This window comes from Drosophila virilis, chromosome 4 (assembly GCF_030788295.1).
Source record: "Drosophila virilis strain 15010-1051.87 chromosome 4, Dvir_AGI_RSII-ME, whole genome shotgun sequence".
Lineage (NCBI taxonomy): Eukaryota > Metazoa > Arthropoda > Insecta > Diptera > Drosophilidae > Drosophila > Drosophila virilis.
In genome coordinates, this window is record NC_091546.1 from 17,738,605 (window position 1) to 17,757,422 (window position 18,818).

The 18,818-nt window shown below is 41.6% G+C and overlaps 2 protein-coding genes across 2 annotated transcripts; one reads left to right on the forward strand and one right to left on the reverse strand.

The window, feature by feature from the left end:
• Nucleotides 1–827: 827 nt before the first annotated feature.
• Nucleotides 828–12,449, forward strand: tsh (teashirt). Its single transcript, XM_002051554.4, has 3 exons — nucleotides 828–2,916; nucleotides 8,906–12,171; nucleotides 12,275–12,449. Exons 1-2 carry the CDS (start codon nucleotides 2,864–2,866, stop codon nucleotides 11,811–11,813), a joined length of 2,961 nt encoding a protein of 986 aa, XP_002051590.1. The 5' UTR covers nucleotides 828–2,863; the 3' UTR covers nucleotides 11,814–12,171; nucleotides 12,275–12,449.
• Nucleotides 12,450–13,200: 751 nt separating this feature from the next.
• On the reverse strand, nucleotides 13,201–14,037 carry LOC6629184 (ER membrane protein complex subunit 7 homolog). Its single transcript, XM_002051553.4, has one exon. It carries the CDS (start codon nucleotides 13,985–13,987, stop codon nucleotides 13,283–13,285), a length of 705 nt encoding a protein of 234 aa, XP_002051589.2. The 5' UTR covers nucleotides 13,988–14,037; the 3' UTR covers nucleotides 13,201–13,282.
• Between the last annotated feature and the right edge of the window lie 4,781 nt (nucleotides 14,038–18,818).

Consider the following 18,818-nt stretch of genomic DNA (forward strand, 5'->3'; position numbering starts at 1 on the left):
TATATATATATGTACATACATATTCAACACGTTGACGAACAGCATATGGGAACGAATAGTGCGGAAAGCAACAAGAATAGAGTTGCCAGCCTGCTGCTATTTACATATTGTACGTATTTAACTGTTTTACAATGTCATTGTGTGTGCACACATACAAAAATACGCATACATATACATAGATGCGTAGGTACATGTGACAGAACACCCGCACGTTGCAAAAAATGCCAGACAGAGAGACAAAATGTCGAAAGCGCGACAGCTGCAGCAGCGGCGCAGACGACAGCAGCAGCAGCAGCAACGCCAAAAACAACAACAGCAACAAATTAGAACGAGCCACCTTCAGAGCAACTAGCACACACACACGCACGCACGCACACACACACACACACACACACCCACAGTTATACTCATAGACAGCAGCGTGAGTGAGTGAGTGAGCCAGCGTATGCGAGTGAGAAAATTTGTTTTGAACTGTCATAAATCTTAATTGTGGCGGAGTGATGGAATTGGAATGTGCTGAAGCCGCCGACCTACCAAAAAGGGTGACGCGCTGACGAAACGCTGCAGCTAATTTGAGAGAGAGCCAACGAGAGAGCAACAGCCAGAGTGAGACAGGGTGTGCGAGCGCAATCATTTCCCCTGCGCTGGCATAAATGTTCCAATCCCATTTCGTATACACGCCGCAAAAACATAAACAAGATTTATTGCAGTTCCAATTGGTGTGCAGGGGAAACGTGCCCAACAGCCATGCGCACTGGCGTCGCCCTCTCTCACGGACGGCGTGCTCTCGTCGCGCCGGCCGCGCGCCACAATTTCAGTCAACAAACGACCGTTACAGCGAACGATCATGTTCGAAAAGCTCTGTGGCGCGCCAAGAACAACACGCACGTAAAACGTAAAAGGGTAAAGCAAAAAGCGCGTGGACAGATTCGCGCTGTCGCCGTCACCGTCACCGTCGCCGTCGCAGCCGTTGTAATTAATTAGCACAAACGCCAGCGTCGCGGTCAGCGTGCGTGAGCGAGACAGCAGCACATTTAATCACAGCATTTGTGACAGCCAGCTGCTAGTGGGGGTGGAGAAAAACCCAACGAAAAAAAAAAACACAAAAGCAAAGCAGCAAAGTAATCAACACGCTGCGCTGTCGACGTCGCCTTTTTGGTGGAGGCGCCAAATACTCGTACAACAACAACAACAAGAACAACGGACTGCGCATTGCGTTGCGCCGTCGCTTAACGCAATCGAATCAGAAATTGCCGTCGCCAAACGCGCGCTTCGTGTTAACGAACGTCGCCGTCGTCAGCGTCGTTGTCAGCGTCGTGTTTCAAGTCCAACTCTCGTCAAAAAGGCAGCAGCAACAACAACAAGAAGCACAAGAATAACAACAACAACAAGAACAACAAGAGCGCCGCCAACGCAGCTTCCAGGCGCCCAGCTCCAGAAAAGCAGACAAAACGAAACGAAACGAAACGTGCGCGTCGCTGCCACCGCGCTTTGAACTTCATTTTTTTGGTATCAATCAGCAGCGAACAGGCAGAGCAGCAGAACGCGAACGCATTGTTGTTGTTTGTGTCTGATTCTTGACTGAATCAGTTTGACAGCCGACGTAGCAGCAGCAACAGCAGCAACAGCAGCAGCGGCAGCAGCAGCAGCAGAGGCAGCGAAGAAGAAGCGACTGAGAAGAGGCAGCAGCAGCAACAGCAGCAGCAGCGCAGCCAGTGACGACACGGCAACGCCGACACATTCATTCGCTGTTCGACTCTCAAACGAGTAACGACGGAATCCGGATGAACCGCACAAAACACGAAAAGCAAAAAGAAACCAAAACACACGCACACATACACAATACAACGCACACACACATTGAAAACCAAAAGCGAGCGAATTGTGTGCGACTGCGACGCGTGTTTTGAATACAACAGCAACAAAAAAACAACAACAACAACAGCAACAATAAATTCAATTATTTTAATCTGAACGCCATTTATAAAAGTGTGATAAAAAAATTAAATAAATTAATTCAAATGAAATGCATCATTTAAACCAAATTAATTTATTTTCAAATTAGTTGCAACAACAATAACCAAAACAAGAAAAACACATGCATCATATCTAGTCAAAATTCACAGCAACAAAAGAATTAACAATGAAATGCGCGTCAAATGTTTAATTAAGACTGATTACAACAACAACAACAACAAGTAGAACAAGTACTTCAACAACAACAACAACAAATGGTTCAACAAAAGTATACGTAAAACAACAACAAATAAAATATATTTATTAAAATAAACACTACACAAAAATAAATAAATAAATACAAATTAATATTTATATTTAACAATATTTTGCTCACCAAAAACTTAAGGAAAATATTTAAATTAAAAAAAAAAAGTTAAAACAAAAAACAAATCAACAAATTCCAAACGAAGTATACGATTCAAATGCAATTATTAAATTAAATAAAAAATAAAAACAAAAAACACAAAATATTTAACATAAATTTTCTGTCTGCCATATGAAAATCCAACAAATAAAAATTAAATTAATATACATAATTAAAGATATAAATTACACTATTTAACACACAAGTTATACGTAGCTCAACGCTAAAAAGTACCAAGTGCAAAAATACAAACAAATATTAATTAGTTAATTAACTAATATTGCAAATGCATATTGTGTCAAATTAAATTTAAGCTATATTTAAAAAGTGTTGGCAATAGCAAACGCAATTTGTTTGCTGCTACCGAAAAAACCCCCCGCAAAACCCGCCCGCAGTTAACCAATTGAAGAAAAAAAAAACAAAAACCAAAAAGAACAAGAGAAGAAAAAACAATCCGTCAAAATTCAGCAAAATCTGAAAATGTTGCACGAGGCTCTGATGCTCGAGATCTACAGACAGGCGCTTAATGCCGGGTAAGTTCATTTAATTATTCATTAATAATATAGTTTCGATACACGTCCACGCATTTGATTTGGTCACACTTAAACTTTGTACGGGATTGGTTATGGCCACACTTAAACGATGTAATGCAACTAAGAATTAAGATTCTTGGAGAATTCATTTGTTTGGGCAAATGTGCTTTCCATAAAAACTTTATTAATTATTTTTATGGAAGTATTTTATGATGATAGAAAATAAATGAACATTGATTAAAATATAAACTATATCTTATATCAATATCTAATATTTGAAATGTGATTTCTATATCATTTGATACAGAAGAATTATAAGGTAATTTTTCTTCTTATCTATTAATAATGTATTAAATTAAATTGAATTAAAAAATATGCAAGAGTCTATTAATTGTAAATTTGTTGTCTTGTCAAACAAGCGAAATGCAAATAAATACTTTTCACATTCAAGTACATTTAAATCATAAATGATTCGGTTTTAATTTCGTACTTCCCATCTATAATCGCAGATACGTGCTCTTTATAAGTATTTTTCCGTATATTTATTGCTAGTTATCTTGATTTGCGGCGTTTGACATTGTTAGTTATGGTTAGTATTAGTATTCAATTTGGTAAACACATTAGTTTAAGCTAAGCGATGAAAACAATAAATTCATATATAAAAGAATTTAGCAATGAAAACAATATATTTTAATAAACAGTATCGATTAAACAAAAGACATTTAGGGTAAAGTATGTGCGATTGTTACTTTGGGTCCTAGGTATTTCTTTATCATTTGATTAAAAATAAAAGTTAATTTCCTTTTTTACCTAATTTTCTTTTTACTTTAGGTAATATGAAACACAAAACTTCTTTCAAATATAATTTCTATAAAGATTTTCTTTTGTTTAAATTTGCATTCGATTTAACTGTCAAAAAATTTGTTTACTCGTTTTTGTCGTTGCATCTATTTAAAAATCTAATATTTTTAACATTTAATTATTTTCTTAAAATTCAGAATTGTAATTTTGTTATATATCATTTAAATGTAAATTGAATTTTTGTTGCATTGCATTTAAATTGTTTGCCTAATTATAGCCTGAACTTGTATTTTTTAACATTAGATTGAAATGTGAAACTGTCTACTGCCCAAATATATATACTTTGATCGATTTCGAACTGGTTTCGACAGCGAAACGCATTCTATATATATATGTATCAATATATATGTATTTGTGCACTCATTAACTATTATTGAAACAGGTTAATAAGATCACAATCACATGACAGGCGACAGTCTTATCGCTTGCCTGATCGAATCCCCGCATGATCCACGAAATGATTACTTAAGAATTCGATTTGAAAATAGTTCTGACGAATGTGCAAATCATTTGATGGTCAACAACGTCGCACACCTGTCGTTATAAATTAAAAGCCCGCACCAATATTAAGGCCATTTATCAAGCAACACCCACCCAATACACACGCTGACTAAAGCGAAGAGTATAATAATAATAAGAATAAAGGAAAATTGATTTATAATAAGAAAAGCATGAAGCGCGAATACCAGGCGAAAACTAGCGGTAAATACATTTAGTTCAACTAACTAAACACGATTGTTTTAGGCCAATCGCTCATAATTATCGCTGCTTAAATGTTTGCCGTAGGCTTTGTGATTAAACTCGTTTCAGATACATTTGAATAAATCGTAACGCGAAACGGGTTTTCAGCTGGGGTTGGGGCGGGGCGCCTCTTTTTTCATTCTTATATTGTTGTTGCTTTTATTTTTTTTTTTTGATTTTTGGAAATGGGAAACTGCAGCGCGATTTGTTGGCTCGTTTTCATGAAGGCATTTTCCAAGGCGCTGACGTATGGAAATGAATAAATCATGAATGCGATTCGTTCAGCCAAATAGTCCAAAATCAAAATTTCATATGCTCTACATGTGGGTGTATCTGTATCTGTGTCTGTGCCTCTGCCTGTATCTGTGAGTGTAGCCTTAGCTCCGTGTGTGTGCGCGCCTATTACTGAAAGATTTATGCGCACAATTTGCAGCTAGGTTGGGGTTGCGCGGGTGCGGGGTGTGCGCTATTTAGTAACATTTAGTTTTGATGGCGCGTATTAGTTATGCATTGCAAAAGTATCTGGCAAGTACAAAAGTATCTACAAGTTAGCTGCTAGTCAGCTATGGCCATATAATTGCCCAGATCAACTCGTCAATCTGTCGACTCGATGGGTGTGTGTGTGTGTGCGTGTGTGTGTGTGCGTGTGTGTGTGTGCGTGTGTGATTATTAATGAGACAATTCCCGCTTGTAATTAACTGCATTTTAGCCGCTGCGTATAAATCATTTTGATTTAAGCTTCATCAAATAACAAGATTGCATATTATGATAGCTGCTGCAACGGGGAAAACTAGTCGCTGACGCTGTTGTTGTTGTTGTTGTTATTTTAGTTGAGGTATTTCTCCATATCTTTTTTTTCGAGTCTTAATCACAGCCTGCAATCGGTAAATCCAATTAGCAGTTAGCTAAAGCGCAGGTATGTGTATTAAGTATCTGAGAGAAAGGAGTTTAACCTTATTACATTGCATAATTTCACATTATGTAAAAGAATGTCAATGAATCATCATTTCATTAGAAGCTGCCCATTTAAAAGACAACATAATTATAATCTTATATAAATGCGATATATCTGTCGGCCTTTTGGCGTTTGACATTGGCGAAAGCCCATCAATATTGCTGCACTTAGAAGTTGGCACAGCTTTGGGATCTATTGTCTTTTACCACAATAGATAGATTTGATAAAATGTTTATTGTCTTGGACAACTTAAGGCTGGCATAACAAATGCTGAGCGATCGGTGTGCTAGGCTAGCTTTAAAACAATATGAAGTAAATGCATATATAGAAATTAGAAAGAGTTACACTTAATTTACTTTAAAAAGTATTAAAATAATTAATATGAACACTATAATTTAACACTAGTTTTATTCATTTTAGTTTGTTTAATATTGATACATAACTTAGGAAGAGTTAAAATTAACTAACCCCAAAAGAGAATTAAAATAATTAATTAACATCTTTAGTTACATATTAAATATAAATATTAGCAATATTATTTATTATTATTATTATTGTTTTATTATACCAATTAGATATCAGCTTGGTTAAACATTTTTTATAACTATTTAATAGTTGTTTTATTATTATTATTTATCAGTTTTGTTACTAGATTTTTTCTTAGTACCTAATATTACTTATTATAATTTATTATTTGTATTATTTTATAGATTTTTTATCATATATATTATATCTAATTTTTTTTAATATTATTATTCGTAATGCTTGTTTTTTTTCGTTTAAGTCAATTTTAACCCTTTCCAATTCTTCTTAATCTAATTTATCGTGCTTCGGAAATGTCTTCTTATGCTCATAAAATGTACTTAATCTAAGTTGACAGAGCTTCTAATAATATTTGCCAAGCTTTGCCTAAGCAAAAATAATTATTTTAATTTAACAGCTATTTAAATCCTGTTTACTTTAGCTTTTGGTTTGGCGCGTGCTGCCAACTTGTTTAGCTACAGCTTAGCCCAAAAAAACCTACTCCGAATCGCACAGCCATAGTTAAGAGAGCAATTTGTTAGTTTAACTAAATCGATTTGTAATCGGTTAATAAATAACTTATGCACTTCAAATGCGAAGCAACAAAAGAAAACAAAGCTGCCAGCTTGCAGCAAGAGAGTGTGACTAGCGTGATTTATAAGTGTTTGGCGTTGCCAGACTGCTGCAGCAATTAAGGAATGTGACTCATCTATTGTCTTCTTTCATTATTAAAAGCTAATCGATAATTCTAACGAATCCGCTGCGTATCGGGTCATAATTCATTGCCATTTCCGGCAGTTCATCAACTCAGCGACTCATCAACAATGCCGAGCTCTGGGCGCCTGAGCCACGCCCACGCACAACAAATGTTAATAAAAACGAGCTAAAAATTTTACAAGTTACAATTTTACAGTTTTGTTTTTACAATATATGTAAATGGACACAGAGCATATAAATTGTTTTTGACTGAAAATGAGTGTAAACTAGCGCAAAATTGAGGAAATCAAAACTACGAAAATGTAAAACGAAAAAAATGTTATATATGTATATAAAATATTTAAGCATGTGCCTTGCAGATTTATAAGTAGATGCAGACTAATAAAAATTTGTTAGTTATTTATGCACATTCGGAAGGGGGCTGAGGAGAGGAAGGAAAGGGAACGGTGTTTAATTTATGCAAAATATGTGGAATGGCTTTTGTGCGTCGCTTTGTCGTCAATTTTATGAGCCGCCTCCTGCGCAGCGTTGCCAGCTATTAAAAAAAAAAAAAAAAACACAGATCTTCGATGACGAGAGATCTGTTGATAATCACGACGATGATGAGCTTCGCTCATAATTCACGCTTTGCTGTCTCGAATTAAATGCCATTGTTCCAAATAAATATAACCGATTTTAACGATTTTTACGACCAAAACTTGTCAGCCAAGCGAACTACTCTGTAGAGAGAGATAGAGAGGAGGAAGGCGGACGGGCAAGGGGGTGCGGCATTTGAAACAGCTGGCCACAGTTTCGTTTTGGTTTATGGGCCGCCGCAGTTGGATTTGAATAACAAATGAAATGTTGACATATGTTTCATATTGTTGCCATTGCTGTGCCACTTGATTTTTATTGTTGCGCCTGCCCCCTTCCCTGATTTGCCAGAAATATATAAAAACATACAGATATATATACATATATATTTATATAATGGGCATATAGATTTGGAGCAATAGAGATCACTCGACTCGCTCGAAAGTCGATGCTCGTATTGAAAGCTTTCACTAATTATCTATGTTTCATTTGCTTTGTAGTGAAAGAAAGAGAGGCATCGTTTGTCTAACAACATTTCGGCCAATTCAAATTCGAAAGCACATTTCTCGTTATCTCTTTCTATTCCCCAGTTTAATATGAAATGATATTATGTAACATCTGGGAGGGAAAGTTCTTTCTATTCTTCGAGCAAACATTTAAGTGGTTTCATATTGCGGCAGTCCCCCCATAAAAGCGACAAATTTGATTAGTGACTAACAATTTGATCACATGATCACTAATCAGTGATCACTGATCGCTGATAACGATGCCTAATTTTAGTATTTTGTATAATTAGCACAATTTATTGCACAACATAATTGTGAATGTGATTAATTGATTGTTTATTACGAGCGATAAAGCAGGCCTGGAAGATTGATTTAATCGCAAAGACGAAAAACATTTTGACTATCACGATCAAAATTGATCAAAACAGCAACAGGGGCCTGAATAATTATAAATAGGTTAATCATCAAACTAAAATTAGAATTAAATTTACAAAGAAAATATTCTCAACTTGTTTGCCTGTTTTTCACGGGCTTTGGTTTGGTTTCTCAGAACCTCAATTAAACTCTCTTTGCAGTTCTCTCTATCCCACGTGGAATACTGCAATTAATTTTATAACTTGAAGTCATAAACTGAATCCATGTTTTGTTTTTACAACATTTTTTTGGTTTTGGCATGGTTTTCAAAATCCAAAAAACTGCCTTTATAAATATATCAAACAAACGGTTATTACCCGGCCTTGCTCGTGGAACGTTTTGAGCTAAACCATTTAGATATTACTTTTATGCCAAGTACACGACCGTGACAATAGCTGAGATATATTCTATTTATCATAATATGTATATTATATACGACACAGAAAAGAGATCTTACGGGTAGAATTCTTTCGGAATTCAAGTCGAAGTAACTATAGAGTTTTCACTTTAAAAACTCGATTATAAATATTTATGTCTATTAAATATATGTAGTTATGCGAGTCACAATTTTGAAAATTGTAGTATATTTAGGTTTCGTAAAGAAACATATTGGGAATTTTAAGTCTGTTCCCAACTAAGTTACAATTTCATTTTTAGAGCTACAACTGATTTCGCTGCATTTACCCTCTTGTCCTTGCAGCGCCCTGCCCACAGCACGTCCACGTTCCACGGAATCAGCGAATTCCAGCGAGCGCTGCCCCTCGCACGATTCCAATTCCTCGGACAATGGTGGCCAGCGGGACGCGGCGCATTTGTCGGGTGGCGTGATGCCCGTTGTGCCCACTACAATGCATTCAACATTCCCGGCGGTGCCGCAATCGCTGCCCGCCCAGCCGTCCTCCATGGAGGCCTACCTGCACATGGTGGCCGCTGCCGCACAGCAGTATGGCTTTCCGCTGGCGGCAGCTGCTGCTGCGGGGCCACGGCTGCCGCTGCCGCTGCCCAGCGAGGCGGCTGCGCCGTTTAAGCTGCCGCCACAGGCCTCGCCCACCGCCTCCAGCAGCAACTCGGAAGCGCTGGACTTTCGCACCAATCTGTATGCGCGCGCCGAGTCCGCGGAGCCGGTGGCCTCCGAGGAGGAGGAGGAGTTCGACGATGGCGGCAACAATCCGCTTGATCTCTCGGTGGGCACACGGAAGCGGACCCACGACACGGAGAGCCCCATTGGCCAGATTCAAGTGAAGAAAATGTTCAAATCCGACAGTCCGCCGACGAATTCCTCACCGGGTGCAGTCACAGCGCCCCTACTGCCCGGTGTCAATCCCTATTTGGCTGCAGTGGCGGCTGCCAACATATTTCGTGCGGGCCAGTTTCCCGACTGGAATGGCAAGAATGATCTGGTTGTGGATCCGCTCGAGAAGATGTCGGATATTGTCAAGGGTGGCGGCGGCGGCGGCGGCTCTTCGTCGCTGCACAAGGAAAAGCCACAGAACAAGGCGACAACACCCAACGCAGTCGCTGCACCACCACCCAAAAGTCCTGCCAATCAAACGGGTGGCGGCAACTCTAGCGGCAACTCCGCGGCAAATAATACGTCAGCGGAGGGCGGCGCCGCCGGCGGCGGGGTGACCAAGGCGCGGCACAACATCTGGCAATCGCACTGGCAGAACAAGGGCGTGGCCAGCTCGGTGTTCAGATGCGTGTGGTGCAAGCAGAGCTTCCCCACGCTCGAGGCGCTCACCACGCACATGAAGGACAGCAAGCACTGCGGCGTCAACGTGCCGCCTTTTGGAAATCTGCCCAGCAATCAGCCCCACCACCACTCGCACTCTAATTCGGGCGCATCTCCGGCCGGTGGCGGCAGCCACCACCAGCATCAGCACCACCAACAGCAACAGCACCACCAGCAGCAACAGCGCAAACAGTCTGGCAACGCTGGCAATCAGGCACCCTCGGCGAACGTGAAGAACGCGTTCCAGTATCGCGGCGATCCGCCCACTCCGCTGCCGCGCAAGCTTGTGCGCGGCCAGAACGTGTGGTTGGGGAAGGGCGTGGAGCAGGCCATGCAGATACTCAAGTGCATGCGCTGCGGCGAGAGCTTCCGGTCGCTGGGCGAGATGACGAAGCACATGCAGGAGACGCAGCATTATACGAACATCCTGTCGCAGGAGCAGAGCATTTCCATCAAGTCCGGCAATGCGAACGCGGATCACAGCAAGGATGGTGGCCAGAACAGTCTCAGCTCCGAGGAGTCGCGCACGCTTTCCGCCGTGCTCACGTGCAAGGTGTGCGACAAGGCCTTCAGCTCCTTGGGGGATCTCAGCAATCATATGGCCAAGAACAATCACTACGCGGAGCCGCTGCTGCAGTCCGCAGGCGCACGCAAACGGCCGGCGCCTAAGAAGCGTGAGAAGTCGCTGCCCGTGCGCAAACTGCTCGAGCTGAAGGCCAATCCCAGCGACGAGCAGCCGCCGCTAGAGAAGACCGGCGCCAGCAAGCCAGAGAAATCGGAGGCCGCCCTCTTTGCCGAACGCATGCGTCAGTACATAACTGGCGTCAAGTCGCCGGAGGAAATAGCCAAAGCGGCCCAGATGCTGGCCAAAAACAAATCGCCCGAGCTGGAGCAGAAGAACGGCGCCAGCGGCACGGGCAAAGCAGCCGCAGCCGGCTCCTCCTCGGTGCTGAGCGCCATCGAGCAGATGTTCACCACCAGCTTCGACACGCCGCCGCGCCACGCCAGCCTGCCGGCCAGCAGCCCCTCGAACTCGTCCACGAAGAACACCTCGCCGGTGGCCAGCAGCATACTAAAGCGTCTGGGCATCGATGAGACGGTCGACTACAACAAGCCGTTGATCGACACCAGCGATCCCTACTATCAGCATTATCGCTACACGAGCAGCGAGCGCAGCGGCAGCGAGTGCAGCGCCGAGGCAAGGCCACGCCTCGAGGCGCCCACGCCTGAGAAGCAGCTGCAGCAGCAGCAACAGCAGCCGCCGGTGGCGGCGACGTCGTCTGTGCAGGAGTTGCCTATTAAACAGGAACCGGAGTCTAGCCTCAAAATGGAGATCAAGTCTGAGCTGGGCGAGGAGCCGCAGGATTTGGCTGCTGCTTCGCCCAAAACGGAGGTCGAGACGCCGCTGCTAAATGGCGGCTACAACAACAACAACAACAGCAGTAGCAACAACAACAATAACAATAGCACAAATAACAACGGCAGCTCACCGAAATCATCGTCAGCCGCTGCCAGTCCGCAGGCGTCGCGCCTGCCGCTGCCGGCGCGCAGCCCAGCGGACAGCCAGCGCTCGGCCACGCCCAAATCGCCAGCATCAAGCCACAAATCGTACGACGGCAGCGATGGCAACAACAAAAAGTATCCAAGTGATTCCCTCAACGCGCTCAGCTCCATGTTCGACTCTCTGGGCAGCAGCGGCGCCGGCGGCGGCAGCAGCGGAGCCGCAAATACCCGCGCTAAACTGGCAGCGGCTGCTTCGGCGGCGGCAGCGGCGGCAGCGGGAGCTGGCGAGTCCGCGGCGCCGGAGAATCTGAGCGCCAGCAATTCGCTGGCTGCACTGCGTCAGTTCTGCGTGAAGAAAGAGAAGACCGCCTAAAAAGTGGGCACGCCAAGAATTGCCACCGAATATTTTTCGTTGTTTCGAACAAAAGATTTTTATCAACCTTTTTGTTTGCCACGCTTGGCGCGCGCGCGCGCCACTTACCCCTCGCCGTGGGGCGTGGCGTGGCGGGGGGGGCAAAGTCAAGCGACTCTTCATTCAGTACGAACCAGACCATATATAATATATATTCTTATATATGATGTCAGATCGATCGAAAGGATATTTCGACAAAACGCAGCGCGTCGCGGCAGTTGGGCAGCCGTTTCTGTCTGCCGGGAAACACAAATTTCGCCGCCCACTGGCACGCGCCACGCCCACACGACAGCCATGCAACTGGGCCGACTTTTTCAAGGTAATTATTCAGAATCTCAAATAGCCAAAAGCTTTTTTATACACCAATTGTTGATACCTTTTCTCCAATTCTAACAATTTCTATTTATTTTCTATATTTTCAGGATCGTTTAATCTGCGCCTCGTGACATCCTTGAAAGACTTTGGCATCTGTCAGCTGAACCGGGCGTTGTTTCTCTTTAACTTTGGGCTCATTGCCCAGAAATCAATTGAAATTTAGAAAAGAAAAAAGAAAAAATACCAAAAAAAAAAAAAAAAAAAAAAAAACAATAAGAAAAAGGCCCTTCTCAGGGCTGCCAAACGCCTGGGCAAAGAGAATGAAATTGGAAAAATGAATCATTGTGATCAAAATAAACCGACTTTTATTGAATTTATAAAACAGATATTGGTCTTTTAACTTTGGGAGCGGGAATTACTGACACATCAAATACGAAACTTTCTGAAAAGCTCAATAAGAAATTCCTCCTTGACTGAAAACAATTTCTATATCAACTTTACAGTAATAAATTCAACCCCTACCATCAGTCTGCGACGGGGGTTGCAATTGGTACATGAACAATAAAATGAAAAACACAAGAAAATACGATGGTAGCACTCAGGATCTATCGTAATTGAAGCACGTAGATCTTCAACTCTGCTTAAGAGAGGCAAAAAAAACTCTGTCATTTTGTGCAAGAGTCAATTGCTAAAGGCCCAAAGGATTGGTCTATATTATATTTATATTATATATAAACTACCTTAACAGCTGAAACAGAACGAACTTCCCTCAACAACTATATAGAATAAAGGAAAAAAAAACAATGAACCCAACTATTTGAATAGAATGGGAAAACACTGAACGTTTATTTCAAGTTCTTACCCAACTGCTTTTGCGGTATTTTAGCGCAGTCTAAAAAGTTGAAATATCATCAGAAAAAAAAACCTGATAAGTTAAACGTGATAACTATAGATATAGATATATATATATATATATATGACAGAAGCATCAGTTCGCATCTCGCCAGCTAATAAGAAAGAAAGAAGCTTCATATTGATTCATCTTGGATATTATTCACAGATTCATAATAATGCATGAAACTTCAGAAGTGAATCGCATAAAAACAAGAAGCTAGCTAGTTGCGCCTTTTATTAGCGGTGCCAACAATGGCCTTCTTCTCCTTTTCGGGTGGTCGCTTTCCGGTGAGCAGCGAGGTGAGCACATCGCTGAGATCCGGCATGCCGGTGGGTATCTTGGGGAATTGTATACTTTCGATTTCGCGCTTGGTTTCCGGATCGTTGATGAGTCGCGGCAGCAGCAGCATCAGCATGAGCGGCACCACCATGAGCAGCACCATGGGATTCAGCACGTAGTCCATGATATTCCACTGCTCCCGGGTGCGGAAGTAACGGCGACGCATGACGGGCTTCATGACCAACGGATAGGGCAGCCTCACCACATGCGATGGCTTGATGTGGCTCACCTTGCGCGCCCGGAACTTGCCATTGTGGGCAATGTCCACGCGCACCGGCTGAAAGAAAATGTCCGCGTGATGCGCGTACAGTATGTAACTGCCGGACGGGACTCCGCTTATGGTAAAGCTGCCATCCAGCCGCACGAATCCCTGGTACTCGCCTCCATTGATCGACAGCGTTATGTCCGCCGGCCACTGGGCACTGATGCGGATCAGCGGATCGGGCGGCAGAATGAGGCCCTCAATCGTGTAGAGCGTGTTGCTGGCTTCATTCTCTTTTGCGCCCAGCCCCTTGGACAGCTCCACAGACTGCGAATAAGTTTGCAGCGCACAGAGCATTAAAATAATTAAGAAATTTTTAAACATTTTCGACTCGATTTCTAAAACGTGATGTGTGTGTCAGGAAAGATTCTCTGACTCGAAATCGTTTTTTTTTTTTTTTTTTTTGACAATTATTGAGACGGTTTTAGAAAAGCATTATTTGATTTCTGAAGAAACGGATATGATTTTCTTAAGTTCAAATGTGAATGGTCACTTTATTTTTCAGCGTTCAATTATAAATGAAATGTCATCAAAGCATTTCCATAGCAAAGTACTCATAGACATATCACTATATTTCTTTCATTAATCACATTATTTGCATTTATTGGCTGCAAATGTTCTTTATCATGTGGCTAACTCCAAGACTAGACGCATTTCGATTGTTGCCACTCGTAGTGAATACTCTGCCTGATTTGCTGCCCTCCGCATGATGTGAATGAGTCATTTGTGTGGCGCCACGCCCACATTCAATTAGGGCGATCCCCTGCCGTTGCATGCAGCCTGTTGCTGGTCGGTCGTGACCAATGTGACTTTTGTTTGCGGATCGTCAGCACATGTGAAGCTGCTGAACCTTTCAGTTCGGCTGGCACTCGAGTGGCAGCCAAAGTAGCTGCCACAAATTTGCACTCGGCGGAACGTTCTTTGCTGCATGCGACTTGCTGTCGCTTCTGTGCCGCGCAGCCACAAATCCAACCAAAATTGCCTCAACGCGCTCGACACGATTATGCGATAATTTCGATTTGCCAACTTGCAACTTACAGCTTGCAACATGTGCAATCATTTTTTGTGGTATCCAGGCAGCGAGTACTTTGATTTTGTGTCACAGCTTGTAACGCAAACAAAGTGGCAACTGACCAAACATACAATTTTCTATTTGTACTCATATACATATATAGTCCTTGTGGGCTATATAGACAGGCCCGCCTTCTTCTATGCGTCAGATGAGGCAGAGATCCTTCATTTATTTCGAATGCGAAGAAACTATAGCTCTTGCATAATATGCTTATATCAAAGAAGAGGTTATTATGACACTGACACTTTAGTTAGCTTAGTTTTTAAACTATATGTATTAAATGTTGTAAGGCTTCGTCATATGTGGGAATATGCCGAATCGAAACACCATATTCTTAATTTTCATAGTACAAAGTATAAAGTATTTAAATATGAACTAAATCTAAATGCATGAAATACTCTGATATTATGAGGCCGCCTTACAGTCGTATATGTGTCAAATGTTTGCAAGGGTATCTAACATTCGATCCAACCACTCTTCTCTCACTTCTTTCGCAGTTCGTATATTTATGTTTGTTTTTTTTTTCTTTTTCTGCAAGTAGCGCTGAGATTTCAACAAGTGCTCTTCAGGATTTGCGCCAGCGCAGACGATTTTCCAATAATTTTGCGCTGATTATTTGGCTGCCGATCCGAAGCGAGCCGCTGCAATGGCAGCCGGCGCATCCTCAGCTGCAGCTCCATCATTACGAGCATCATCATCGTCATCATCATCACGATGATCGTCATCGTGGTGTCGTCATTATGGCAATTTCGTGGACGTCGTTTGATTTAGCGCCATTTGAAGCCCAGCTACAGTGGTTACTTGTATTGGTGCCCACTGTGGCTGCTGTTGTTGTTGTTGTTGCTTCTAGTTGTTTGTATTTAAATTTTGTTGCTGTTGTTGCTTTTGTTGCTGCGGGGCTGCTCCTCATGGGCTGCTGCCATTAAACTGAGTTGTTGGCTGCGCACAATTGACAGCCGAGGCGCATGAAAATTTAAATTATGGCTCCTCCATGGACCACAGCCATTTGGTATATGTGCTACCTATTTGCTGAATGGAACCAAACTGCAACTGCAACTGCAACTGCAATTGAATGTGCGCTGGCATGCCCGCACTTTATTCAGTTACAGATTAAGTTGCTGCGATTTCAGCGCAAGCCTTTGCATCTTGATGGCTTGAATGTTGGCGACGTGATTTGCCATTTATCCAAAAGATGCACAAAGTTTGCCAATTCGCATAGAAGATACATTTACTTATTTACTATGTTCAGCTATGAACAGTTAACAAAGACATCAGATTCAATATTTATTACGGGGTGTGACCAGATTAATGTCTAGAGCTTTCTTTTATAATAATTGGAAATTATTATTTATAAGCTTCAAGCCTTTGGCTCCTAACATATCAACAATTTCTGTTAAATTTCTATTGAAAAATTAAGCTAATAATATGACGCATAATTGTAGCATTATCTTTTACAATAAATTTTGCAATTAACTAGAATTATTCAGTATGGGCTGATAATTCCAACTAATTTATTCCTAAAATTTCCAAAATATATTAAACATGTATTGAAAACAAATGAAAATTGAACTTGTAATATATGCTTTACTTAGTTAGTATATATTTTTTTAAATTAATACCAAGCAGCTGAAGAATAGATTTGGAAAAGAACTTTAGGCATTTCCGCGATTCGCTTTTAAATCCAAAAACAAGCCACATGCAAATTAAGAACGTGTTTGTTGTCTTTCCTTGAGATTTGTTCAAGGGATTCCATCTTCTATGAAATGAGTTTTCAAGGGAATACCGAAATGTGTTAAGATATGCAGGAGCCGTCAGCAGGATGCAAGAAATGAATCTGATGCTGATGCTGAGCTGAAATGTATTTGGCCACTCGTTTGGGCCAATAATTTCAAGAATTGACACAAACTTAATAAATCACTCAGGGGGCACCGAAAATGTTGCGAGGGACAAGGACAAGAGCCTGGCGAACGAACGACGAGTCGTGCAATACTTGTTGGCTGTCAGGATCGGTAACGTTTTTCGGTAAGTTACCCGAAACACAATCCACACAGAGCCAAGCACCCAAGCAGCCAAGCAGCCAAGCAGCCAAATAGCCAGCCACACAGCACACGGGCTAAATGACCCATTGTTTTTGGTATTTGGTTCCTAAACAATCGGATTGGCATTGAGGCTGTTCGCTGAAACAAAGGACCTGGGCCAAGATCAGCGCCTACAAGTCAGGAGACAATCGATCGTTGCCGCGACATGGACGAGGCTGCAGATCTGTCGCTTCGACAAATATCGCGCATGAATATTTAAAAGTTTTTCGCCAACAACAAAAAAAAAAAAAAAAGGAAGAAAAGAAAAGCAAACACAACAAAAGGTTTCAGTTTTGAGTTGAATATTTATGGCTGTCAGTTTGGAACTTTCATTGGAATTGCCATGCAAATCATTTTACGAATAAGTTATGATCCCGCTGAACACATTCATTAAATAGCCGATGTCTCGTATATTGAAATCCAATTTGAAATTGTGTAAGAAACAAAACTGACTGATAAGCAAGCTGGTTATAAATCCGAGTGCTTATCTTTAACAGTGCTATTAAACAATTTACTTGCAATCGTTCAAGTCGTTAACATATGGTATTCGTATTGGGTTTACTCCGTATATATATGATAGCGATAAGGATTAAAGTCTGCGCTGAGTCATGTGTAACAAGTACTCGGTTAGTGCCAATCATTCAACTCGGATTTACGATCATTCTAACGAAATAATATGACCCATAGTTGTTTGGCTTATAAATCCATCAAGGGGCTATCAATATATTTTGATTGATTTATAAGGTTTAAATCGTTGCTGATCATATTTCTTAGTAGTTCATTGCAACAGATTAGATTAAAATTGTTTATGGAATCGCATTATGGTTACTACGCTTAACTGATAATAAGAAAATATATTATAACTAATATTGGAACAGGTTAGTTCTTTCACGTGAGAGGCTTGTTATGTTTATCGAGTAATATTCATTTAGTTTAAATTGAAGACAGAAATAATCAATAAAAAATTAATACAAAGTTAAAAAAATTAATAAGTAACAAAAAATATAAAATAAGTAAATATTAAATTAATAAAATAAAAATTAATAATAAATGGAAAAAAATATTTATTTCCAAACGAGAAATTATTAAAAGTAAATAGAAAAAGAAATATAAATTATTTTCAAAGAAATTTTAATGACTATAGACGAATGGAATGTACTGAGAAAATTGTAAGTATTCCATTTGCGTTGTGAAAGGAGTTTAAAAAAAAAAGAACGTAACCTGCCTGATCTTGAGTTCCTTTCATGCCTACGAGGTGGGCCCTGTCCGCTCCTGAATGCACTTTAACCAAATTCTCCATGTCGCAACATATTCTAATAAGCGCAAAAATATCTTCTAATTAAAAGAAATTGCTGAACATGCCTCGCGGATAGCTCAGCAATTTAGCAGCTCTGTTGTTGCTTTTGTTTTTAGTTTTTTTTTTTTTGTTTCTTGTGTGGTGTGCATCCAATGAATCAGCCAGACTCCAGATATGGCTGTAGCGTTGACGACCACGACGACGGGTACATTGAGGACGATGATGAGGAGGAGGCAGCTACAAGATGGAGTGAAGTGGATGGGCGAACGAGGCTGAGAGGCTAGGAGGCTGGGATGTGTGTGAGTGCGCGCGCATTTAAAACAAGTTCAAGATGCAAACAATGGATCATTATCCAGATACAGAAAGCAGAAGAAGAGCGAAACAGATACAATCGAGCGCAATCGCCAGCCAGCCAGCCAGCCAGCCAGCCAAAGTCTGAGCCAGAGCCAGAGCCAGAGCATTCCCATAGGTTACACGAGATGCCTGTCTCCGAGTCCAGCGAGCAGGGCAACTGGGCAACTGTTCAGCTGGGCAGACTGGGCTGGGTAGGCAGCTTGAAGGGGGCATCGGATCGTAGCTTCGATGGCTCTTGTTGTTTATTGATTACACGCTTTTTGGGGAATGCGATGCATTGGCAATGCCACGGTGGGCAGGGACGGCGGCTAAGGCTTAAGACCAAGGCTGGGGACCCAGTTGCCATAATGGTGC